Consider the following 26,874-nt stretch of genomic DNA (forward strand, 5'->3'; position numbering starts at 1 on the left):
TCCTCCTTTCTAATTCTAATTATGACTATGATTTGTAAAGGTTACCTATATCATTTATTCGCTATGACCTGAAAATGGTGATCGAGTCCATGAGCTCATGAACAATGTGGTTACAAAGCGAGGGAGCTCAGACTGACTTATATAATGTCTGTTTCTCCTCTCACAGCCACCTCCAACCCGTTCTCCCAGAAGCCCCAGCTCTTCAGCACCCTGCTTTACTCACTGGTTCCCATCATAGGCCTGGCCGCGGTCGTCCTCTTCTCCTTCTGGATGTGGAGGCACCACAAACTGGCGTACCCAGCTGCCCTCGTCCCCACACATGTAAGTCCCACCAGAGTCCAGCCCATCACTGCTTTAATCCCGGTTTGTCTCTCTGTCTTCACGTTTGCTCGTCGCTGTCGTCTGATTTCAGAGGTCACCTGTCAGTCACACAGCGTGGCGAGGCTGCGGTGTCCTCTTTCTTCAAAGTTGCTTGCTGATGCAGTTAGTTTCTCTTTCTGTCTGTTCAGCCTCGGTGACCATCAGGTCTGACTTCCATCTGTTAATTGCAAACAAAGGGGAAATGTAAAACCAGTCAGTTCCTGCGTGTCAGAGGATTCGTCCTCTGATACCTGAAAGTTCGGTTAAATTTATTACAAGAGACGTCCGTATGTGCTCTGAGGTTAATATTTATTTCTGACATGACTTCATCAGTTGCTCGCTTTTAAAAAGGTTGTGCATTATTTGAAGTTTGCAGTCAGGTGCAGTGTGCACACTGCCTTCTCTGTTTAACCAACCTTCAGCTTCACCACTGTTCCACTTCCATCAGTGGGCTTCAACAGCCTTGGCCTCTCCTGCCCTGCGCAGCCGAGGGACGGAGCGATGGTCAGCCAGAGCTGACACGCTGTGCTGAGAGTTTACGTCTGGATAATTGCTTTTACAATTTCTTATTTCAGTCCTGTTTAGAAGGATGAGAGGAGCCCTGGTTCTGTCTTTTTCTTTTTCCTGCGGGTCTCTTTTCAGAGCAAACTCATCTCAGACTCGCTTTTAATTCACCACATGAGGAGTCAGGAGATGAGCCGAACTGTATTGTTGAGAGTGTGTCAGACAGGCTTTTAATCACACACAAGTGCGATTAGTCTGATCAAAAAATACCTGTGCCCTTTTTTTGGGGGGGTTATTTACAATTAGCCCTGTTCCATATCAGACTATCCCTAGTGAAATTGTCACACTGCAATGTCATTGCTATAGCAATGGTTTACATTACTTAGTGGACAAAACAATGAAATAAGCCCGGGCATGTCTGAGGAAGAGACTGTGTCACCTTGCGAAGATGATTTAATACCTGGAAACAGAGATACTTCGACAAACTCGATCAACACACATTACTGTGCAAAATATGCACAAAAACGAAAACAAAACTATTTTTAATTCAGTTCAATTTTATTAATGTAGCGCTAAATGACAACAGCAGTCACCTCAGGGTTCTTTACATTGTAAGGTAAAGACCTTAAATAATATGTTTCACCACTTGAGTCTATAAAAGACATCATCAAGTACACGGTTGGTGATGTGCGAAACAAGTGATGTGTAAACAAGTAAGTCCACCAAGCAAGTGACAGGAAGTGGAAAATGGGTGGGTGTAAGGTACAGATGCAGTTATCTGATGGAAAGGCATGGCTTTAAACAACTCCACTTAGCCAACTGATGTGTCCATGTCCACGCCAGCAATAAGTATCAATAGAAGGCGGGGCGTCCTTAAAAATTAACGGGCTAAAATTTACATTTAAATTTAATCACATTAAATGTTAAACACTTAGTTAGGCTAATGGTAGCTGTGCTAGTTGCTAGCGTTAGCGTTTTCTACATCAAAATAAAATAAAACACTAAAATATTTGTTAGCCTGAGAGCTATAAATGAGGGGAAAAGCTGTTACTGTTATTGTGGATTTTAAAGGCAGTTGAGCCACTACCTCTTGTTATTTGTTTAACTTCATTTAAGTGTCTTTTTATACCACATTTGCTTATATTTTGGTTTTCGCATTTTCTTTTGCTAAGTACCGCTAAGTGTACTGACACAATTTCCCGCACAGTGATTACTCTGTTAAGCTATACGTGGCCGAAGGACAAAGAGCTGGTGACTTGCGGTCACTTTGAAAGGAGCCCGTGTGCATGGGCGCCCTGGTCATTTTCTTTTGTTACTGTCATTTAGCAATTAATGAACTGCTGAGTGCTGACCCTCAGACACCCTCAGACCATCAGTTATTAATGCGAGCAATTCTGCAGAGTGTGAGGGCGGCGGAGGCACAGTTACCATGGATTACTTTGGTGCTGAAGGAATATGAGCAATTAATAACAACAATAACTAACACGGGTGACAAGCTTACGGCCACATAGCGCTCAGCGAGTCTATGATGCTAGCAGATCATACATGTGTGACAGTTTTTGGGTGCTTCCCTTTGGAATTCTTTCCTGAAATGCTTTAAAACCACACAAAGGATGAAAGTAGAGGGAAATATTTATCATGCTGAGCATGAAATGAAATCACACCCAACACCATCTCCAGTAAGAGCCACAAAAATATATTTTTAAACAAGATGTCTCCAAATCCGACTCATCTAATCCGCTTCGGGTTTTCTTACAGGCTCCCATGGTTCAGTTTTTGGTTTATTTTTATTTTTTATCACTTTATTGTCATTCAGAATGTAAACTAATTAGTGGACATGAGAACAAAATTTCGGTGCATTTATTAACCATTCGGACTGTACAATATAAATTAATCTAGCAGTGTTAACAGTAAGGAAAACTGCACAAGATCTTAGGAAATATATTTCACAGCACTAATAGCAGAATAAAAACCAGTCTACATTCACTATTTCAGGCCTGCAACTGCACTGCCCTAAATAAACAGTCGTGATGTTAGTTGTATAGTCACTGATATGAATGATGAGCGGAGATTTCAGAGGGTTGCAGGAAGTATACCAGGAGTTTTTCCTGAGGATACGTCAACTTAGCTGATTATATGTGATCCATGTGTCTTCAGACGTCGTCCCGCTGTTTCCTCCTCCGCTGATATCTGCTTCGGTTTGATGGATGTTTGTTTAATGTTGGCGCCAACCCGGAACAAGTCGGCGAGTGGTGCGTTGGTGTGCATGTGGCTGTTCTGGGGCGTGTTTGACAGTCACACATGGATCAATGTTGCTGATACAGGTAGTCACTCCCAGAGGAACAAACAAAGAGACGCAGGCGATTATCTACAAATAAATTCAGAATTTTTTGGTGTACTGGTTACTCCTGCATGCCTCTAGCTAGCTTCAAATGTCACCATTTAATGTACGCCCTAATGAAATACTAAGATGGTAAATGGATACCTTTTCTTAGTCACCACGCTCATCGTGTTTCCTGATTTAACGCTGTCATAAACCTTTCAGACACCCCACAAATTCTCGCTGTTTTAGGACTGAGAATAAAACCATTTCACCAAATTCCTGATTAATTTAGTTTCTGTGATTCGGAGGCTGTTTCAACCCGACAGCAGCAGCGATGTTCTCGGCTGCTCAGCAGCAGGGGAAAAAGAAAACCCATGCACAGCTTCCACAGTATGGAAGAGAGGAGTCAGGGGCCTCTGCATTATTGATGAGGCTTTATATAGGCAAACAAAACTAAGCAGAGAGAGACGCTCGCAGCTCTGCCTCCGAGGGTGGTGGTGGTGGTGTTGGCGGTGGGTGGGAGAATGGGGAGTGTGGGGGTGGGAGTGAAGAGAGACATGCAGTTCTCTTAACTTGGCTATTGTATCTGCACAGTGCTAAAGCACGGCAGGAAGAGGATAAAAAAGACAGCAACACAATGCAATCTGGATACCAATGGTGATGGAAAAACAACACCGCTAAGAAGCTTATGAAGCATCTTACCTGGGAGCAGATAAATGAATAAATAAACAACAGAAAACAAAACAAGATCAGCACTGGGGGGAAAAGAGTGGATCAGATAACAAAAGATGATACAGAGGGGATTAGAAAAATGCAGCACCTATAAGATTTGTAAAATCAGAGGGGAGTGAAATGAAATAAAATAGCCAGGGTGGAACAAATGGAGTCATGCTGCATGTGTGTAACCCTCTGTGTGCGTGCAGGAGTGCATTATTGCATGAATGAGTAGGTGTGCAAGGACAGGAGAGGGGAAGTAAAAGGAGGTCACTCAACTCACAAGGAATGTATTTAAAAGTCAGCTAATATGCATTTCTGGAAGAGGGCGATGAGGTAAACTCCACTCGCCCGCTGCGTGAAGGTGGGTAAAACAAACGGGAGGTGCGCTTGCGGTTCCCCTCTGCAGCCGCTTTTGTGTCCGTTGCTTATTTTGCAATTGATTAAAACTGTTTTTTCAATATAGGAGATGGAGAGGAGAGAGGTGGGTGCAGTGGGGAGAGGAGATATGGAGGGATTTATTTCTGCTGCCTTTTTTCTTTTTCGTATGTGTGTGGTGCTGTTGATGTTTTTCAGTTACACCACGGGCGCCGCTTTAAAAAAAATAAAAGCAGAGGTGACTCCGACAATCACTCAAACAGCCTGCAAAGTCATCAAGGACGGCTGCTAGCAATTCAGTTGTTGAAGGGGACAAAAAAACACCACAGACACCCTCTGTTACAACAGAGGTTACTCATTTAGGACGTGCAACACCTGCTCGATGAAGTGAGGCATTTAAAGGTGTCCTGTCTGCTTCTTAAGAGACGACATATCAACCCTGTTTCCGGGTCCACCTGTCTCCTGTGTTTGACGATGAGCCTCTTGTCTTTTAACCTGCTTTCCCTTTTAATTGTAACGAGTCCCACAAAACTGTTGAGGGATCTGTTTCAGAAAAGAATCGCTCACATGGCCCCAACTATTCCGCTACATAGTATCTTTATTTTTCTCGACATATATTTGCGCCTCTCTGAAATTAAGATCATCCCTGCTATACTGTGTTTACAGTAGCTAACCATAGCTCTGTAGATAGCCACCAGGTAGTAGCTAGTCGTTAGCTAGCCCACTTTCACTAACCCTCCAAACGTCGCTGATATTTCATCTTCTCTTTTATATCCAAAGTTATAGCAGTGCTGTATGACAGACCATGGTATACCTGCTAATTAAGCGTTATAAATGCTCTTTTTCATAGATTCTTGGACTCCAGAGCAGCCACCCTGGTTATTTTATTGGAGCTCAAAGAATTTGAGTAGTTTCTGCCTCTAAAGGTAGCAAAAATCTGTTGTCTCCTCCGTCTTTAAGCCATCTTTCTTCTAATTGGCTGCCCCTCGCAAATAGCTGGTGGGTGGAGCCTAATTTCCTATATCCGAGATGTCACACAGAGCTAAAAGTTGAAAAACTAACTAAACGTTTGCATTTCGAGCAGTCTGAAGCCTGAACTTCATTATTTCAAATTTTGGTCATGCTTAATATAAGAATTTGCTTTTGTAAATGGCAGAGAATATGGAAGGCGGCACCGCTTCATCTAACTCTGGAAAGCAAACTTAAAAAGTATGCCAGAAAATTTCCAGTATTGTATTATCTATGCAAAAGTGGTCCACGGGCGAATGAAAAATTGTCAACATCTTCCTCCAATTCGCAGTTAAAACACTTTGTCAGATTAAATTAGAATAATTTGTTTGGATTTTTTTGAAAGAGACATCCATCAAGTGAAAACTTCTGCCACCTCATTTCATATCAGCTCTCAGCGACTCTGGGGAAAATGTAAAAATCAGCAGATGCTTTATTCTTGGTCATGCTCGCATCGACACCCGAGCATAATGCGCTCTTCTTGGTCATTTATTATTAATGTGACAGCAACAAATTGGCCACACCTGTTGCCAGTTGGATTTCAGAGTGTCCTGTGTGTTTGGGAAGTCGTTCTAGTTATTAATCATACCTGTTCGGAGCATTTTCCTCGCTCCCTAACAGCATCCGTGTGCCAGCTACACTGCTTCATCTTGTAAAATGTCAGAGCTCTGCATCACACTGCGCACATTTAATCTGAATCTCTAATTAAAATGAGTAGCAATACGATTATGTCATAAACAGGCAGCTGCAGTCTGAACAGACAGCCAGAGAGACAAAGATGTATATGTCTTATTAATATCCTCTTGAGTGTTTAAAACCCCTGAATCTGGACCTGAAAATGCTAACAGATCATTAACTGAAGCACTGATTTGTGAAATGAGGACAACAATAAAAAGAATTGCAGAGTCAGGAAGTGTTTTTGGAACAAATGCCTACTCATGAACTACATATCTTTAAGGGCTTTTTTTCTGTTTGCATTCACACCACCAACAGAAATGTTAACGGCCCATTTGTGCACACTACATCGGTCACTTCGACCACAAGCAGTGATGTCACCACTGCTGAGGGCATGAGGACTCGCTGCAGTAATCTCCTGATAGGTGTCACCACACAGACAAAAACCTCCAGGTTTCTTCTTGTTCAAAGGGAGTTTCTCCTTTCCACTTGGGGACAGCACCTTGAAGTTAATCTTATAAATATAAATGAAATGGAAATTAATTCCACTTATGATTTGTGCCAGATTTACCAACATGCATTTGGCTAATATTTTCTCTAGCCTTTGTAAACCCTAGATTTCATACACATGTCAACTATTAAATGGATTCTTTGTCAGTAGGGCTGTGGAATTAATAACATTTGCGTACAATTATGGCTTTATTGAGATGAAATATTTTTTTCTGCATGCTTTTAGTTTTTTGCAGTAGTGCTATCCTTATGTCTTTTCTCAAAAATGTCATATTCACTTAAAAGTGGTGGAGAGGTTTCAGTCAGCTCGACTCAAGATAACAGGAACTGTTCAGATTTTAACAGTAAAGCCACTTACGCTGGAAATACTTCTTCATCAGTATGTCCAGCTGATCAGACATCTTAAAATCAAAAATGTTGTAAAAGTAAGCTGATTGTGTTAATTAAAAACAGTCTCAATATGCTTACATAAGTAAAGGTTCCTTGTTGCTCGGGGTTACCTACTCTATAATAGAAGCTAAAAGCCTGTCTCAAAGGCCCTGTGTTGAACATTTAGTACAAGGCAACACCAGTAATCCAAACACAGAAAGGACCAGTTGGAAGAATAGGTCAGTAAAATCTCTGAAGGGATTGTCTCACTATTCAAAGCTTTAAAAGTTCAAATAAAATCCGAAGCTGACAGAAACCCAGTGAAAAGAATTTGGAAATTGAAAAGAGATGATTAGCGTTTTGGACTGATGGAAGTTGATTCAGAGACGACTTGTTAAGACTTTTACAGTAACTGATTGAGAAGAGATGAAAAACATGAGCAGTTTTCTCCAGTTCCAGCTTGGAATTCACAAGAATAGACTTAGCAATGGTCCTTACGTAGATGGAAAAAAATTAGATCCTGACAGGAAGCTGTCCAAGATAACCTCAAGGTTACATGAGCTGGATTTAACAGAGGAACTTGGCAGACCCAAGGCATTATTTGATCTTTGATATGGTGCTATCTGGAACAGTTGTTACGAGTCTCTGTTTTGCTAAAATTTAACTGTAGAGGTTAAGCACTTAACTAAGACCTGATGGCAGTCAGGCAGTTATTTAGATCAGCAAGGTCAGAAAGAAAGACCAACCGGATGTCATCCGCAAACAAATGGTAAATCAAACATCTGTTTAAGAGCCCTTTTCTGAAAAGGAACGATTAATAGAGACTGAGAACATTTTGAGATGAGATTTAATCCAGTCTAATGCAAGTATTGACAGATGATCTCAGATCAAACACAACAAGGGAAGTATTGTTACTGGCATCTGAAGGCATTAAAATTAAAGGAATTGAATGTTTTTAAAGGAAGATAAGACCATCAGCAACCAAAACAACAAACCCATTATTTGATGATACACTGACACCAAGTTGAACCTAACCAGAAACTGAAGGGTCAGCAAGAGAGATGTTTTCAGTCAGGATTTGAATAACAGGAGGCTGTTGCATAGTTACAGAAAACTCTGTCCTGAATATTTCCTTTGTTTTGTGATTTTGTTAAGAATTTCTGCACATTTTTAGCTTTGAACTTGTTCTCTCCTCAGCGAAGGAGCCTTCTAGTCATTTAAAGAAAAACACCATTAGTTTTCTCTGCTAGGTAATGAAACATGCAGTCTTCACAATGCAAAAGTAATTGTTCCCACTTAATGATCGTTATTGGATCCATTATCACGGCTGTGCTCCCTGATTTTACAAGACAAGGCACCAGAAATGAAATATACCTAGTAAAACAAAAAGAGCTCCGGCCTTTCTTTCTCACATAGGCGGCAGATTTGCATCAGTGTTTGTTTAGCATACAAAAAAAATAATGTGTTGGATTTTCTGTTTAATTAGCCGTCTTCCCAAACCTTAAAATGACAAAACCCAGTGTGAAACGCAGAAAATTTCATGCGCCAAAGTCCTTCTGTCGCACTCTGTCATTATGTCATGATGGCTGCGGTCCATCATGGTCTGCATACTTGCCACCAAGCCTCCATTATTCACACCACAGTGCGAAGTGGAGGCAAACTGGAATTGATTCTGTCTGAGTACACAGACCCACAGCTTTCACACGAAGAGGCCTGGAGCTGCAGCATTTAAGCATAAGTCTAGCCTCTTTTTCTTTTTTTTCCCTTTCTCCTTCAACATGGGCCCTATTTTCTCATCTCTATCCATCTTAGCAATCGATTCTGACCAAAATCTCATCAATTGCTTTATTATGGAGCTACTTACATCTTGTTTGTCTGGGTGCAGCTTTCCAAAGAAGTCCTAAAGGATCAGTGGACTCTACACCATGTCTTATTAACTCATTTGATGCAAAAATGAAGCTGGCAGGTGCTGTTAGAGAAATCCAAAGCTGATATTGACCTGATTGTTGCTTTACTGCGTTTTTTCTTTCTGTTTTCGTTGGACAAAGCAGCTGGCCTTTAAAATGTGTCTGAACTCTTACATGATAGAGTTCGTGTGTAGTGTTTGGGATCGTTTCATATGCAGACGTGTGCTTCAAATATATAGTATAATTCTGGGGCTGCTGTGTGTCGGCTTAGGCAGAATTTTGACATTTCCAAATGGTCACCATCAGTCCAACATGTTAGGTTGGATGTGCTGATCCAAATCACCTGTTTTGGATTATTTTTGTTTTAAACCAAAAAGATAAAAGGCCGACATTACGCAGCATCTAAATTAGAAGCATTAGGGTGTCAACACCAGCCTGCCAGAGGGCTCGACTGCCTCTCTGGATGGCTTTACAAAGAATGAATTTTGTATTTAAATCATTATCAACTCAGATTTTGTAATAAAATCTCCTGTTATTTTTACACGTGGCCCATTGACTTCAGTTAAATAAACAAATGGCTGGGGGCAACATGTGCTATCTTATACTTGAGGCAGCTAGCTTGCCCGTTGTACACTGTTATTTCAAAAGTTTTAAACTTTTAAGTTTTACTCGGCAGTACTTAATATCAGCTACACTATAAAATCGTCTCCAGGAGCGCTACATTTGTCTGTTCTACTATTACTAATGGGACTGTCCATCAGTCACTGTGTTAAACTATCAACTTACCCTCAGCTAAGGGAAAAGAAGAAGGCTTGTTCACCACATTGATTTACTGAGTTCATTGTCAGGAGGCAGAGCACTAAATTAGCATAACACCAAAATCCCGCGCAAAAATTTAATGATAATAGACTTGAGGGATTGGCTATATTAGCAACCAGTTGGAAAGTAGGGGGAAAGACAAGAGAAGTAAAGTTACAAAAAGGGAACCTTATGTTAACTAAGCAGATTTACCAGTTCTCATAGTCCAGTGCTTAGAAAAACTTGATCACACTTTGTAAGTAATATTTATCACTGAAATTTTACCACCTAATTTTAGCGCCTAAAACTAACCGACTAGCTTTACGCTTCCAAACTTAACTTGGACCTTCTTGGATATATTGATCCAATCTCCCAGCCCTAGTTCCACTTCTATAAGCATCTATTTCAAGATAAAAGCAGCCGTTAGTTGAGAGTGGCATATTTTTCATGTCTGATTTCTCTGTAGCTCCATGTTGGTGTCCTCAGCTGAAGGTCTGACTCTCTGAGCTCAACCTTTCTGCCTCTTACATGACTTCTGTCGGGAAAGTTTTGTGTGTCTGACATCAGCGTGCTGTTGCTGTTAACTTGTGTTTGTTTGGCTTCACTGTGATCTTCTGTTCTTTTCACACATCATTCAGTCTCTATTTTCAGCATCATTTTAAGTTCCTAAAATGTACCATCTTGCCTTTGGAACCATGCTTATTAACCTCTTCATGATCCATGTGGGATAAGAAACTAGAAGCCCTGCTCTGGAGCGCAAGAGGGGAACAAAAGGTTATTCAGGGCTGACTTATCATGTCCTGCTTTTTTATCTGCCTCTATTTCATCCACTAACTGAAAGAAGATAGCAATAATTTCTCTGTTTGCTTCTTATGTTCCTTTTCAACAAGCACGCCTTTCACATTATGGTGGAGGTAAGAGCAGTTTAAATGAAAACACTGTTAGTTTTCCCTCCTTTTTGGGTTCAGAGCTTGGTATGAATTCTCCACCTCAATCCCAGACCACCATTTTGTGTCTTCTTTAGTTGACTTTTCTTTTTTGTGCCTGGATTGTTTGCATGGGTGGATGGTTGTGTATTTTTTTTTTATATATATATATTTTTTTAATTGTTTCTTGCTGAAGATGCATTGTGCATGGCGGAAAATGGCCAACGCGGCTCTGAATGCAGCCCTCCTTTTATATTTTTCTTTGTATGAATGTCCACCTGTGATGTTTATGTAACACATTGTGTGTGATGTGACCCAGTTTCCAGAATGGTATCTGCTCAGACCTATGGCTCACCATTTTTCCATGCAGAGATGGCAGAGGTGTTTGAAACTGAAACTGCGGCTTGCTTTTCCATCTCATTTGCAGACTGAGGAGGAGTACAGATACGTTTTTACATAAGTAGGAGCTTTGCCACTTATCTGGAACATTTTTCAAGTGAGAGAGTGTAAATTGCTTAAGTACAAGGGAAGCATAAGCCTCTTGCAAATGTACCTTGGCTCAAAATTTAACAAATTGGAGTCGAAGTATGGCGCCAGACCTTTCTGGGGGAAAAAAAGTAACTCACTAAATAACTCGGGGATTTTAGTCCCTGGCCTTGCTCCTTTAAGGTCATGTCAACCACTTTTTGTTGTTGACATGGTCTCAAGTTTTACGGCCATATCAACAACAGGAAATGACCTTACAATAATGGAGTTTTAGCCAGAATACCTACTCATTGTCCTAAAACCAAGCTTGGCATTTTGGTTTTGTTAGATCTACTTATCTGCACCTAAACCCAGGACACCCAAACCAGACTGAAAGACCTGTTTTGATGTAATAGATGAAGGTGTAACTTGATTAGGCCATAGGAGATGGTTGAGGGTTGGGAGGAACGGCGTGAAGCAGCAGATTCTGTTTTCCTGTTTCCTGTGGTCTGCTGACTAAGTGTAATGCGCCCCCATTTGAGGCCACAGCGCCCTGCGATCGGACAAGGGATCCGGTGACTCCCACAGGACGCCTGGCGGGCTGGGCCCCCTCGTCAGGCTGAAACCCAGAAGAAAGACGAGTTTTCAGAAGCGATGGAGAAAAGAAGAGCGTCCTGCAATGACAGGTCGTCTTCAGGATTGTGTCTGATGCTTATCAGGCAAATCCATAGTGGCTTATATCTTTAGGGTTTTAAGATGACGTTCTCATACGTTTTTGTTTTTTTGCCAACATTGGGGTTTTGAGCATGGCCACATCCTTCTGTGATCAGAGTGAGCATCAAATACTTTTCTGAGGAAAAGTTAATACCATGCATGTGTTTACTGACGATTTATTGATCACATCAACACCAAATCAGTTTTAATTTTCAGTCAGAACAAAATGTACCAGAGCTTATTGTTCTGACAAATTACTATGCACGGTAAAATGGTCCTGAGCTGATTTAAATACTGAACAGAATCATAATCAGTTATACTGCCAAGAGCGATAGATGCACTGGAATTCTTCTTGATTGCTTTTTTGCAAGCTTATGTAACACAACAACTCGTCTAATTATACTTTTATTGTCAAATTGGAATCGGAATTTAAAATGTTGGACTACAAAGCCCAGGAAAGACACAGGAAGTTGATTTGAGACAAATTAGAGAACTGTTTTGTAACAGTGAACAGAGCTCGTGTCCTGATTTTGTTAACGAAACCATGATCAGAATAACAATCATATCAGAAAGTGAGCTTAAAGTGGACATGTTTTTCTCGTTTACAGCTCCTCATTTATATTTTCGGACTCAAATAGAGTAGCTTTGTGTGATTCCAAGTTGAAAGTAACCCTTAATTCAGCCCCTCAATTCATCTACTTTCTGAAACGAGACATTTTCAGAAACTTTCATCTGATTGGCTGTTCCATATAAACACAAGGTTTGAACAGCAGGTAGGTCAGGCTTTTGTGCCCTCCTGACATCATATAAAGCAAAGAGTATTACAAACTCTTACTTGTATTTACTCTGACCTCATCATTTTTAACTTTGCTTTTCATGTTTATTATGAGCATCCACTTCTGGAACGAGATATATTTAACAAGAAAATAAGCATAATAACTCCTTTTTAATGGATGTACTAGAAACTGCTTTCATCCTCTTTTCTGGCATAAAGAGTCCTTCAATAGCAAGTGTTTGTTGACCTATTTTCACTGAAAAGTGTCCCCACTCATATTTACTGCTAAGCTATTCTGTTTATTCTTTTTTTCGCCCCCGTTCTACTTTCCTGATTCTGGAAAGAAATGATAATCTTCACCCCACCTTCTCTGGACCTCATCAGATGTTGGGTTGTCGTAAGGCAGATTCAGAGTCTTACATTGGTATCTCTGTACACAGAGCGAAACCCGTGTTGAGGCTGTGGTTTCATACATGCAGTCACTCAACAAACATCTGATGGCTTGGCATTGGTTGGAATGGAGGTTTGAACCAGAAAGGGAATTAACCAGTTACCACGAAGAGAAAGAAGGCTGAACCATTTCTCTTTGTTGTTTAGGTCATGGTAAAAATCAAAACTTTAAAGTCTTGTAATGCTCATTTTCTAAGTTATGGTCCCCATTAGAGTCAAAAAGGATGATGAAAGCAAGGTATTCTTGAGTCAGGCTCACCCCTCAGTGGTCTCACAATGTTTTAAAACACCAAGATGGCAAAAATGCTCAGTTTAAATATATAGTCAGTCATTTTTCTGATGCATTCTCATAACCATTAAATGTATAAAGTTTTATACATACAACATACAAAGTTTTACAGCCTCTTAAAGAGTAAATAGATATGAATACACATTGACAGCTGAGGTAAACAGCAGACTGACAGCCTACAGCCACTACAGATGAATGACAGCCAGAATAGGCCAGGCCTACAGCAGCCACTCTAGCTAGGATTATGTACTTGAATGGGAATGTTTACTCTTAATAGTGAGATTTTTTTTACACGGGCTTTGCATACACTTGCAAAGTCAACGTTGAGGCATGACCTTCAAGGAGCCTTTAAATAGGTTAGGATCATAAATCAGATATAATTTAATTCAGTTTTATTTATACAGGGCCAAATCACAGTAACAGACACTTTATATTGTAAGGTAGACCCTACAATAATACATACAAAGAAAAACCCAACAATCATATGACTCCCTATGAGCAAGTGCTTTGGCGACAGTGGGAAGGAAAAACTCCCTTTTAACAGGAAGAAACCTCCGGCAGAACCAGGCTCAGGGAGGGGCGGGGCCATCTGCTGCGACCGGTTGGGGTGAGAGAAGGAAGACTGGATAAAGACTTGCTGTGGAAGAGAGACAGAGATTAATAAAACACACTAGAGAAAGGAGGGTGCTGTTAAACAGAAACGTTTACTTGCATATACATTAAAACATCCAGCAGATATTCCAAAACAAGATAGACTAATTCACCTTGTCTTTTTTATTTTGTATTTTTTATTAGTGCCGTCAACGTTAATCTTGTCAAAATGACGTTAACAGCATAACCGCATTAATGCGGCAAATATCTGTTAGCGAGTTAATGTGGATGGCGCCGTGCGTGGGGCTGCACGGCGTCAACGCATTAGCGCAGTTAAGTTGTTAAAGAAGGAAACCTGACTAAGAGGGAAGCAACACAGACAGATGCGGAAAGACATTAAATTCAGTTAAATTCAGTTACCAACAATAATTGAATGGTTTCATATATAAACAAATTCCCGTTACCGAGGCGTCAGATACATAAAGACGTTCAGTTAACCATAGAATAGAGTACATAATTGTGAGTAAGGTCGTCACAGTTGGTAATGAATCTGTGTCTGATTATACACAGTCCAACTTACAAAGAAAGTGAACAGAAACATTTATATACAACAAGTTGTCCCCATCAATTTCTGTTGTACACGAAAAGAAAAACACTGCTTATTTTCTACTATTTCACTCATATAATTAAAGGTTCTTATATGATGCTATAGAAGCACATCACACCACACTTTCAATCATCTGTCCTGCCTGCTGCTGCTGCAGGTTGATCTAAAAGTCCAGACTGGGAGAAATCAGATTTCTGTCCAGTTATTCTTTAACCTATCCCACCTGCCAAAGGACAGGAGGTTGTCAAGTTCATTGATGCACAAAGGTCTGAAATAACAGCCTGCCAAATCCTTCGACTTTAGTTAATAATATCAGTAAGGCTCAGCCGCCAAACTGGAAGCTAGCTTTCTGTGAGTACAGTACGTGCTCCCCAGTCATGGACCAGGCAAGTAAATGATTTGTTTAAAAAAAAAAAGAAGTTTTGAGTTCATCTGATCCTCATTGAAAGTTCATGCCTATATTTAGAAACAGTATCAAAAACAGATGCATAGAAACATTTGTGTGAAACTATACTTTGATTATTTTGCTCAGTACAATGTGTTCTTAAAAATGTTTTCAAGCTGCCATCTAGAGAGCGTTTGGGCCGCTCTGAAATCCAACCTCTGCACCGTGGTGGGTAATTTTCCTCGTCATTTGGCTGGCATTTGGTGTGAAAGCAGTGTGCAGACAGCAGGTCTGCCTCACAGCTCTCTGTTAGAGGGAAAAGGCTTTAAGTAAACACACCAGTTCCCATTCCAATCCTCCATTCCCCTCGCACTGCCCAGAAGAAATGGGCAGCCTGCTCTATATATCTACCAAAAGCAGCACCAGCAATTATTTCATTTATTTTTTTTCTTACACGCTTTTAGATGTTGCAAATTGAAAACACGATCCCTGGGGAGCAGCTTGGTCCTAGAGAAAAGGCCGTTTGACGTGCACCTTCTCGAGACGGACCTCATGACTGCAACACGTCTGCATCATAAATGTCTGTTTTCAGACCTCGACTTTAATCCGTTTGATGGATATTAAGAGGTTTCTGTGGAATTTTTGGTTTGAGGTGCAACGTTATTATAGTAAACTAAAACTAGGTGTGAATGTAAAATAAAAATAAAATTAGACCTTTAGGGAACAAAACTTGAAACAATTTTGTGAGCTTGGGAAATTAAAATCACAAAAGTCTGAAACTAACACTGAAACAGTAAAAAACTAAAATTTTCAAGCAACAAAAACTAAAGAAGATCCGCTCTGAAAACTACCTGAAACTAAATTAAATTAAAAGAAAAGTCAAACGTTAAATTTAAAAGCATTAATTAGAATGAAATAAACTATAATAGCTCTTGTTAGGTGCTAATAACACAGCAGTCATATACAGTCATGTGAAAGGTTTCACCAGACTCTGCACTCTTGTAATAAATGCAGTACACCCCATGATTTCATTTTGCTTGCATAATTGAAAATAAAGAGTCTTGAATTCAGTAGAGCCACGTTTAGCAAAAATAACTTGAAGTAATGATTTTCTGTGTAACTTTATCAGCCTCTCACATCACTGTGGAGGAATTCCGACCCGCTCTTCTTTACAGCATTGCTTCAGTTAATTGAGGTTTGTGGAGGTTTGCTTATGCACAGCTCCCTTCAGGTCCCACCACAGCATTTCAATCATGTTGCGGTCTGGACTTAGACTGGACCACTGCAGGACCTTGATTCTTTTCTTTTCAGCCATTCTGTTGTAGATTTGCTGCTGTGCTTGGGATCATTGTCCTGTTACATGACCCTGTCAGATAGACAGCCTCGCATTTGACTCTAGGATACTTTGGTATACAGAGGAGTTCATGGTCGACTCATTCACTGCAAAATAAATCCAAATCGCCTCTCTACCACGGTACTAACAGCTGGTATGAGGTATTTGTGTTGATGTGGAGCTGTGCATCATGACCAAACATCTCCACTTTGGTCTTGTCTGTCCAAAGGACATCGTTCCAGAACTCTTGTGATTTTTCAGATGGGGGGTTTAGAAACCTGCTGCCGTGATCTTTTAGAGAGAATAGGCTTTCTCTTGTAACCCTTCCAAGCAACCCACACTCATTCAGTCTTTTTCCAATTGTACTGTCATGAATTAATATTTAACATGCTAACTGATGCCTGTAGAGTCTGAGATGCAGATCGGGGGGGGTTATGGTTACCTGAACATTGCATGGTCTCACCTTGGAGTTAACTTGATGTAACTTCCATCAATCTACCAAAACTTGAGCTTTAATAGAGATGCTCACACTTGCTGATAAACAGTTAATGAAGTGCATTTGATTAGCAGCGCTTGGCTGCTGCTCCCCCTCTTAATTCCTATGGAAGCCATAAAGTTGGGCCAAATCAATAATGGATTTAGCCTACAGCCATGTGGTTTAAAGCCAACCGATGTCCCTGGCAATAGATGTGCCTGATGGAAAACCTGGACAGCACCTTATTTGTTTCATAAAGGTGCTCGGAACATAATTTCAGACACATACAATTGTGTGTAAAAATGGCTGTACTTCCTGAACAGGTAAATGCAATGAATCAAAACCAGAACTGTGCACTTGAATCATATCTTGATTGTTTGATTTAAAACCCACTGTGGTGGTGTACAGAGGCAAAATTAAACAAGATTAGCTCAGTATGGACCTGACAAAGGATGCGTTGTAGGCGTGTGTTCACTAGATAAAAGTCCTCTTGCACTGCAGAAGGAACAAAACTTAATTGAATTTAATTTGTTTGTAGCCTTTCTTTATCTGCATCCATAGATTTAATTATATGTAGTTAAAAAATAGTTTGATGTATGCAAAATATTTCTGAGCCGACCAGACAATCTGCCACTTTTTGTTTGCTTTAAAGTCAACTTCTCCAAGAAAAAGAGGCAGCTGAGGTTATTTTGCTGTGTTTCTAAAAACTTTGTTGATTTACCCCCACCCTCTCAAACAGTGTCTTGTGTTTGCCAAAACGTAATAAAATGATGAGATTTAGTGAAATGCACATTAAGGCTTCTTCAGCCACACAGTAGCGCTTTGTTTTGTGTGCACTAAAGGCCAGAGTTCAATTTCATCTTGATAAAAATCTAATTCATAAATGTTACTAGAGGATACACAGTTTGCTCCTGTAACCGCAGTAATCTCGCTGTAGCCGCTTCCTCTGCGCTTTTTTTTTTTTTTTTTTTAACGGCTCCTGCTGTTAAACGCTCCTTGGCATGGGCTCATTTTTAACAGTTGGTGTGCGGCTTGGATCTGGCTTTAAGAAAGGTCGTATGCCAAAAACCCTGGATGGTAAATCCAGAAATGAGGTAATATTTGTGCCCTGAAATGCACGTTTTCTTTTCCTTCTGTAACCTCGTGGGTTAGAGCAGCGCTCTTAAATCTGTTAAATCCAGCAGAAACTCAAAAGAGAAACCCTTTCTTTCTTTTACGTGAGCTTAGCGAAACACTCGGAGTGACACGAGTGCACTCCTGATATATTATCGTCGCGTCTGAGTGGATCCTGCAGGCCTCGGGGTCTTGAAACTTGCTGCAGCTCATCAGGCACCTTGTAAGCCTTCAGTTCAAGTGAAAACATGAACATCGCGAAGGGAAAAAAAGCTCCTTCTTCTTCTTTTTTCTTCTTCTTCTTTTCTTACTGACAGCAGAGGCATGCAGCTAAAGTCGAGGTTTTACAGCAGCGTATCTGGTTTCATCAAACGCCATCAGTCATGTGCTACTCTTTCTCCTCTACCTTTTATCCTTTGGAAATGTGACTCCTGCACTGCATGCTTCTTTTTAACCTTCTTCCCCACCCTCGTCCTCCTCCACCTCCCTCTTTCGCGTGCTTTCTCTCTCTCCAGGTCTCGCTATCCTTGCTCGCCCTCTGTCCTCCTCTGTGAAGTCACATGTGAAAGTGATCAGCTTAATCCCGATCACCAGCTGTGTTTAACCTACTTTAGATTTGGAACACTTGGCTTTACTCTCTTTCACTTTTGTTTGTGTGGGATTAGCATGAACGCACAGCACACGCATGCGGTCTGACCCGCCGCCTTTGGCTCTTAAATGTTTTTATTAAATCCATAATTAAACCCTTGCCCAATTTCTTTGTGTGCCTTGCTCAGCGGTTAATCTTCCAGGTTTTGTTTTGTTTTTTCCAACCACCGCCAGCGCACACATTTCATCTGCTGTTTGTCGGATTTAAACTGGCAACCCTCCAGTTACAAACCCGCTTCTGTAAACTTGAGCAAATGCAACTCCTCGAGGGGGTTAATTGAATTTAAAATGAATGTATCCGACCCTGCTCGGTATGCCGTGTCCACACGGTCATATGGAGGCTAAACTTAAATGTGCAGCTCTCCTGAAGCGGACTTTCCCTCATTAGAAACAACAGAAATTTAAAAGTAGATAAAGCACCGAGGCACCACTTTGTGGAAGAAGTCTATAAATGTAAGATTTAAGATGTGGAGACGTTGGCAATTCTGCTGGCCTTAGCTCCTCAGGCACGCTGTCACTGTGAGCCAAACAGCCCGGTCACCTTCAATGTAAGCCCGGTGCTATTTTAATGCTCTGGACAATAAATAAATAAATAAATAAAAAGAATAAAGAATAACACCCGCGTCTCTGTCTCTCTGCAGGATCCCGGACCCTCACCCCCATCCCCAATTCTGGGACACAAACCTCTGCAGCTGATCGAGGTGAAAGCCAGGGGGCGCTTCGGCTGTGTGTGGAAGGCGCAACTGCTGAACGAATACATGGCTGTTAAGATCTTTCCCATCCAGGTACACGTGCTGATTTTTCTTCTTTTTGTTTTTTTACTACAACTGTTACATTAGCCTGACAACTCTTACACCCCCACAAAGTAAAGTACTAAAGGAAAAATGTTCACTGTCTTATCAAATAAAGGCAAAACTAAATGAAAAAAAAAGCAACAACTATAAGAAGTAAAGGAGGTGATTCAAAAACACACACATTGTGAGTATTAATCATTTATCAAATGCCTGTCCACATATCTTCACTAATGACTGTAGCCTGTCACCGCTGCCTTCATATGTCAAAAAGTTATCATGTTTGATATATGACAGTTTATTCAATTCAGTTTTATTCATATAACACCAAATCACAACAACAGTCAAAAAAAATAAGGCCCTTCATATTGTAAGGTAAAAAACCTACAATAACAGAGATAAAACACCAACAATCAGACGAACCCGCTGTGATGAAGCACTTGGCGATAGTGGGAAAGAAAAACTCCTTTTTAACAGGAAGGAGTCATAGACAGAGCCAGAGGGAGGGGCAGCCACCTGTTAGTCGCTTTTTTCAGAATAGAAATAAATACATACGATTGAAGTGAAATAAATACTGTAGAAAGGGATTTATAGTAATTTAAGGTCTTAAAACAGGTGTGCCCAACATTTTTAACATCAAAGACATACTGCTGTAGTTAATGAAATAAATATTTCAGCACATCTCTTAAATTGTAAGAAATAAATTGTGTCATTTGCACCCGTTTAAAAGAAAAGACATTTCTGTTGTAGATAGTCGACAAAACAGGAACAGGATCCATTTAATTTTTGAATGTATGTTTAAGTCCAGAAATTACACTTTCACGTTTTCCAATACTGTCCAATTCTACTCTTTACCGGAGTGATTCTGGACTTATATATGACACTTATGGACATGTCTTTTCATGTCATTTAAACAAAGACGGGCAGTGCGTGATTAAAATATTCACCTCACCTAGTTTTTCTGATGGACTAAACTAACCAAAGCAGCTAAAACCATTTTTGTTCGTTTTTTTAACAATTCTGGAAATCTTTTAGATCCAGCCTCTAGTGGCTGTTAGAGGAACTGCAGATTCCTTTAACTAATAAAAACTAAACTAAAACAAGCAAATCCACTCTGGGAAGTAACTGAAACTAAAATGAAATCAAAAGGAAATAGAAAGGAATAGAAACTGTACCAACTCTGGCTGTATGTGTTTAATTTTCTGGGTAAAATCTAGTTTGGTTACAGGAAAATTCTTCTGATAAGCTTTTTTTTTTTTTTTTTCTAAATTGGGCTAGTGTATCCATTATTTTTCATGCTGGAAGTGGGGAATAAATGAAAAACAGCTAATTAAACTTGTAGCCAACAAGTCTGACAGCTTTTCTAGTGGAAACTTTATAACTCGTCCCCTTTTTTGTTATTTCTGACCTTTTGATAAGCAAAAATGTGTTTTATATTTGAGTAATATTATTGGAATTATTTGGGTGCCGAGTGTCTCTGTTATGAGATGAATTAGAGCTTCTCGGCTGTTTTAATAATGAGTAATAATAAAGCAGCATGTAAAACAAAGAATAGACTAAAATCAGTCTGCATCTCCCAAACTTTCTAACACTAGTCGTGACCTGGCTTGTACGTGTCTTTGTCGATTGGGTGGCACGGCGGCATGAATAACATCTGCATCTCTCCCTCTGTGCTCGTGTCTAGGACAAGCTGTCTTGGCAGAACGAGTACGAGATCTACAGCATGAGCGGCATGAAGCACGAAAACATCCTCCACTTTATCGGTGTGGAGAAGAGGAACAACAACCTGGACCTGGAGCTGTGGCTCATCACCGCCTACCACGACAAGGTACGCCGAGAGGGCTGCAGAGATGCATATTCTTTTCTTTACTGAGTCATTTTCAATCTGAGTGCACTAAAGCAGAGTACACTATAGGAGACCGGACTGTATTTCTAATGCATTCATTCCTCTATACAGTATGTTGTATATTTTCTCATTGCTTCATCAAACCTCTCGCACTTTGGGGACGTCTCAGACCTCCAGGCTCGATGACCTGAGCTTCATGCTGAACCTTCAGTCTGCTTTGTATGCCAGGCTTTTGTATACTACACTGTGGATCTATTTCAAACCAGTTTCAGGATGTTTGTACATTGATACGTCATTTAGGTCTAAAAATTGCTTTATGAGTTCAGCTTGATTTAAGACCATCAGATAAAGAGGAGCGAATAAGACAAACAAAAGAAAAACAAAAACGTGTTTAATTTTGCTTTTTCTGGGGTATCTTAAGTGCAATCACTGCTGTAGTTCATTAAAATAAACAGGCTGTTGCTTATGTTAAGTAGCAGGCGTGCTCACGGGGGCAGCCTTTGGGTTTAAAGACTGCAGTTTCTCTAGTGGCCAGTAGAGGGTGACTACATAAGGGAATCAGTACCCATAGATCGCCATGTTAAAATGTCAAAATTTATAGCTGATATAAGCACGTTGGTGACCACAAAGCAGTTTTTGTCTCTATAGCCAGTTGTCCTAAATTAAAAAACAGGGTGACTGTTTTTATAAGTCATCTTATATTTTAAAAAGTCTTTTTAAGTTTGCATTAGTCAGTCGTAATTATTTTATTTACAGAGCTTCTTGATCCCTCTGTGCTGTTTTTGGCTCTATCTTAGTTTAACTGTTAAAATTCTTATCACATTTTATTGTTTTGCTTTTGCTTTGTGGAGCAAACGAACCCACATTTTTGAGTTAAATCATAATTTCAAGATTTTTTGAACCTTTATTTTGAGTTAAGTTGAACTTTTGAGATATTCAAAATTGGAGTTGCATCTAAACTTTGATCAGTTTTTTAGTTACTGCGTTGAATTTCAATGTGCTAACCCACAATCTTGAGTTGTCAAGTTGTAATTCTGAGATAAATAACCCAAATATATAGTTCAACTTTTGAGATGCTAACCCAAATTTTTGAGTTACAATTTTTTTTTTTTTATGTAACTATAAATTTTGACGTGTTGCCAAAAAAAATTTTCTTCAGTGGCAGAAATGCGCTTCCATAAAGTATAGTTACTTCTGTCTTAAAAAAACAAACACAGAGGTTTAAAACACTAGTGTTCGTTACTGATGTCATTGTGGCCGTCTCCATCCTTTATATACAGTCTGTGGTATGATCCCTACTTTTTTCTTGTTGCTACCCAAGCAACATGTTGAGCTGATGGTCTGGATGTCTATACGACCTTATTTTAGTTCCATTTTGAACTGTGTCAACAAGTCCTGATAAGAGTCCATGTTTACTGAGCATTTATCCATATGTATCCATATCAAATTTATGATATACACCTGCATTTAAACCTGGCACAGCCACTCAAACCTTTAAAAAGATAGCTGTAAGATCAAGAGATCAAAGCCAGTATACATCTCAGTAAAACAGTTAAAACTCAATAAACTTGGGCTCAAGTTTCCACAGCTGAAGAAAAGGTTGGAAACCGTTGCAAGTGTTGTTTAAAACACATCCAACTGGAGCGCTTCAGATCTGTTTTCCAGTCACAGTGTACTACAGCACATGTAAAACAATTCTCTGATTTCCCGCCTGATTTCTCCCACTAACTGGGTTGTTTGTGTCCATGTAAGCTCAGCATATTGCTGAGCTTAGTGTATGTTATTGAGTTGTTTGCTGGGGGTTTTTGTAGGGGGGGCAGTTGCACACAGATCTAAAAAGCTCCAGGGCGACCATCTAACAAAGTTGTAAACACTGGTAAAGAGGGGAAACATGCATGAAACCTTCACATTTTATCGATTCTGTTTGGTGCCTTAAGATCTAACCTATAGTTACAATACACCTCATGTTGCCTTTCTTTTTTTTCTTCTTTTTTTTTTGTGCTTAGAAAGTGGGTTTGAGCTGTGTTAGCCCCCTTTTGTGCTCCACTCACCCTCCATGCTGCAGCCTTTGTAGCATTCGGGGCTCTAAGTGCCTCTGTGTTTTGAGAGTCATTACCAACCTAGTGGAGAGTGATTCTTGTACGCTTGGCTTGCCCGAAATTTCCCAGCCAGACCGAGGATTTGAATCAGCGTTCCTAAGGAGCCTTCATCGCGTGAATAAAGGTTGAAAAATTAAAAGCTTGTGGGTGTGGCGGTGAGGCTTTAACACTCACAATACAACTCTTGGAAAGGCACTCAGCTCTGGAGTGGAGTGAAGCTCTCCTAGAGGGAATAACACTGGAGCTTTAAAGGAGGAAACTGTAATTATTCTGCAAGCATAAGTCTTTAAGCTTTGACCTAAAAAGAGCAGGTGTCGAAGTGTTGGCGTCTGTCGCAGCTGATTTATGTTTGATGCATCTGAGCAGCTTTATGGTGTGGAGCCGTGCACATGCAGCAGCTTGCCGAAGAAAAAAAACCCTGTAATTTATATCTTTTCATATATTTCCAACGCAAGGATATTAAAAGCTGTCACGCAGAATATGCACGCGCGCGCACACACACACACACACACACACACACACACACACACACACACACACACACACACACAGACTGTGGAAAGCTTTCATCTGAAGCTCAGCTGATGATGTGTTGGAGTTGCATGCCCTCTAGTGGTCACTCAACACAACTACATTTGCCTTTGGCCTCCACTGGTGACCTTGTGTTGTGTTGACATTCAAAATTCAAGACCTTTATTGTCATTGTGCATTATAGATGACATTTAAAGAAAAACACTAACAGGAGTACAGATTAACATTTTATACTTTTTATTCTACATTATTAACTCTCATTATGATAAAAAATGGTCAATAAAGGTGTGAGGGAAACAGCAGCAGCACAGAAATATGAGTAAATATAAAATATGAGCATTAACAGGACAAAAGACAAATTAGTAAATTAGATGTAAGCATGAATTTTCCCTTGTAATGCTCAAATCTCCAGATCTACAGTAGCATTTCTACTTTTTCGCTCTAATATTTAAGAGTGAGGCACATGCTGCTCTTCATGAGTAGACAAAGGATAAGTGATCACATGGAGGAGGTCATTGAATCAGCGTTATCAGAGCTCCGTTATTCAGAGAGGACAATAAGCATCCGCTGTGGTTTTAAGAGGACGCCTTGTAGGTCGTAAATGTCATTTATTGCACTCTAGGGGATTTATTGAGCTCCAGAAGTTCTTTCTTCTTCGATAATCATCTAAAAAATGTCAATATTGAAACTTGTACATCCAGTATAATTGTTTTATCTTGTGGAGTCAGCTGCAAAATAAAAAAATAGAAAAGCTTTGGTGAATTTCCATCCATTAGAGATATTACCATTACCACACTGAGAATACTGCATGCTCTGATGCAGCTCAGCTTTTAATGTACTATTAATTAATCTTTTCATTCCATCACTCTGACTCTTGAATATATTTATAACATCACACATTTCTAGATTTCAGCTGATAAACATTAAAACTTCTGTAACAGTTAAACACAAGTTAGTGATCTGCTTTGTCCTCCATCGTCCTCCGGCCCTTCCATCACACGTGAATAAGATCTTGTGAATTCGCTCTCTTGGAGCACCGTCTCTCCCCCAACCCAAAGGGGAGTTTTGCCTCAGACTTGAAGATGCCAAGTAACTCCTGGTAGGGTCATCTCAGTGGAGGGGTCTTGCTTTGAGAAACTCCATTGAAAGAGAATATTTGGCACTGGATAACCTCACCTCAAACTGGCATTAAGCTAGAACAGAAACGGGGACGTCTGGCAGCCAGGCCTGGATTCATGGGGTCTGGACAGGTACAGCTTATCAACAACAACAGAAATTAGGGACACATGCAGTGTGGACTGGGCGACAGGCAACGGGCACGTTTTGGGGCCCCTTTTCCTACATGCCCATTTTTGAATGTAAAGTTAGTGTTTCTGTTTTTTCTTCCCGCTGACACCCATCTTCTCTGTCTGTCTCATTCACTAGGGCTCATTGACAGACTACCTGAAGGCCAACGTGGTGTCCTGGAACGAGCTCTGCCACATCGCTCAGTCAGCAGCCCGCGGTCTCGCCTACCTCCACGAAGATATCCCAGGACACAAGGACGGGCACAAGCCCTCCATCGCTCACAGGTACACTGCCATAAACATAAACATCTGTGGATTATCAAGACTGCTGTATTAGTTTGACTGGGCTAAAGGGACATTTCCTGTGTCGTGCGTTCTTTCAGGGACATTAAAAGTAAGAATGTGTTGTTGAAGAATAACCTGACAGCCTGCATAGCTGACTTTGGCCTCGCTCTGAAGTTTGAGGCAGGAAAATCAGCAGGAGACACACACGGACAGGTATAGCTCACACTTAAAACTTCATATAGTTGTCTCTCATCCAACATTTCACTGTGTTTGAAGGCATGTTTACAGGCAGTACCCAGTTACATCTGTTTCCAGCTTATTTGTGCATTGATGTTAAGCAACCAATGTCAGTTTATGTTGTCTGAAAATTTGGTTTATCATTATTATAATATTTTAGTCTTCCAAATGTTTTGCACTGCACAGCACAACAATCTTAAATGACAAGTTGAATAACACAAAAAAATCATCTATACAGTATCAATAATTACAGTCTAGAATCTTTCCCTTATTGTAAAAGGACATACGTCCATTAATGTATGACATTTTAGATCCTCCCATCAAAGTACAGTCAGATTCTTTCTGTCAGTGTACAGTGACATTCTAGAACATTTCCATCAATGCAGTTAAATTCTAAAATATTTCCCTTTGTGCACAATGAAATTCTCTTTGTTAATGTACAGTGAAATTCTATAATCTTTCCAATATATTTTAGAAGCTTTCTATTAATAGTCAGTGACTTTCCAGAATCTTCCTGTTAATGTATAATTACGTCTTTTCGTTGATGTTAAATTATGTTCTAGAATTTTCAATTCTAGAACATAATTATTGCAATTCCTCCTGAAACTGCAATAGTCAGTAGTTTATTTTAGCTTAGCGTGATTTATAGTTCAAAATAACCTTTCTTTATCTCATACTGGACCCTGTGTTAAGGGGAAAATGGGGGGGGGGACAAAAATAACGGAAAACTGAGTATTTAGACCTGAGGCCTGATCTTTTTCTTTTTTTTTTTAAGCTATTTGTTCATTTCGCTGTAATCACCAACATCCATTTTAGAGAGAAACTTATTATTCGTGCTTTGAGACAGTAGTTGTAGACTCCTTTGGGTGGCAGCATAGGCCAGAAATTTTTGAAGCAGCCCTGGAGGGATTCATTTGAATGATGAGGTTTTTAATTTTTGAAAGTTGGACAATCACAGTAAAGCAGTGAAAACACATTTATTTGGCAGTGTTTTTGCTGGGTCTGCTTTAATTGGTGGTCATGTAGCTATTTATCTCAGTGCTGATCTTTGGACTCCTGCTTGGAACCTGTAGGTGGGAACACGACGTTACATGGCTCCCGAAGTCCTGGAGGGCGCAATCAACTTCCAGCGTGATTCATTTTTGCGCATCGATATGTACGCCTTTGGCCTCGTCCTGTGGGAGCTGGCATCACGGTGCACCGCTGCCGACGGTAAATCCACAAGCACTCCAGTCAGGTTTTATCCACACTGTCTTATTTTTATTCCGTCCGAATTTTAACTTTGGACACGTGCACATGTTTCCAGGACCAGTAGATGAGTACATGCTCCCCTTTGAGGAGGAGGTGGGTCAGCACCCATCTCTGGAGGACATGCAGGAGGTGGTGGTGCATAAGAAACTGCGGCCCTGCCTGCGAGACTGCTGGCAGAAACACACGGTGAGAAATTAGAGGAGTGTTTGTTGAAACTGTCCCATAGCTCTT

At 40.3% G+C, this 26,874-nt stretch overlaps 1 protein-coding gene across 2 annotated transcripts in view; it reads left to right on the plus strand.

Annotated features, from left to right (window-relative positions):
* LOC102303714 (activin receptor type-2A) overlaps positions 1–26,874 on the plus strand; it is a 77,403-nt gene that overhangs the window by 48,998 nt on the left and 1,531 nt on the right. The window contains exons 4-11 of one of the 2 annotated variants that reach the window (XM_005919940.2): positions 167–321; positions 10,437–10,460; positions 18,959–19,102; positions 20,793–20,936; positions 25,010–25,155; positions 25,254–25,368; positions 26,466–26,604; positions 26,699–26,829. In XM_005919940.2, coding sequence (XP_005920002.1) covers positions 167–321; positions 10,437–10,460; positions 18,959–19,102; positions 20,793–20,936; positions 25,010–25,155; positions 25,254–25,368; positions 26,466–26,604; positions 26,699–26,829 — 998 coding nt within the window. The remainder of the gene's footprint in view (positions 1–166; positions 322–10,436; positions 10,461–18,958; positions 19,103–20,792; positions 20,937–25,009; positions 25,156–25,253; positions 25,369–26,465; positions 26,605–26,698; positions 26,830–26,874) is intronic. The other variant, XM_005919941.3, reaches the window with a different exon arrangement.

The sequence above is a fragment of the Haplochromis burtoni genome, unplaced genomic scaffold, assembly GCF_018398535.1.
Source record: "Haplochromis burtoni strain Fernald_Lab_line unplaced genomic scaffold, NCSU_Asbu1 Contig_39, whole genome shotgun sequence".
In the NCBI taxonomy this organism is placed as follows: domain Eukaryota; kingdom Metazoa; phylum Chordata; class Actinopteri; order Cichliformes; family Cichlidae; genus Haplochromis; species Haplochromis burtoni.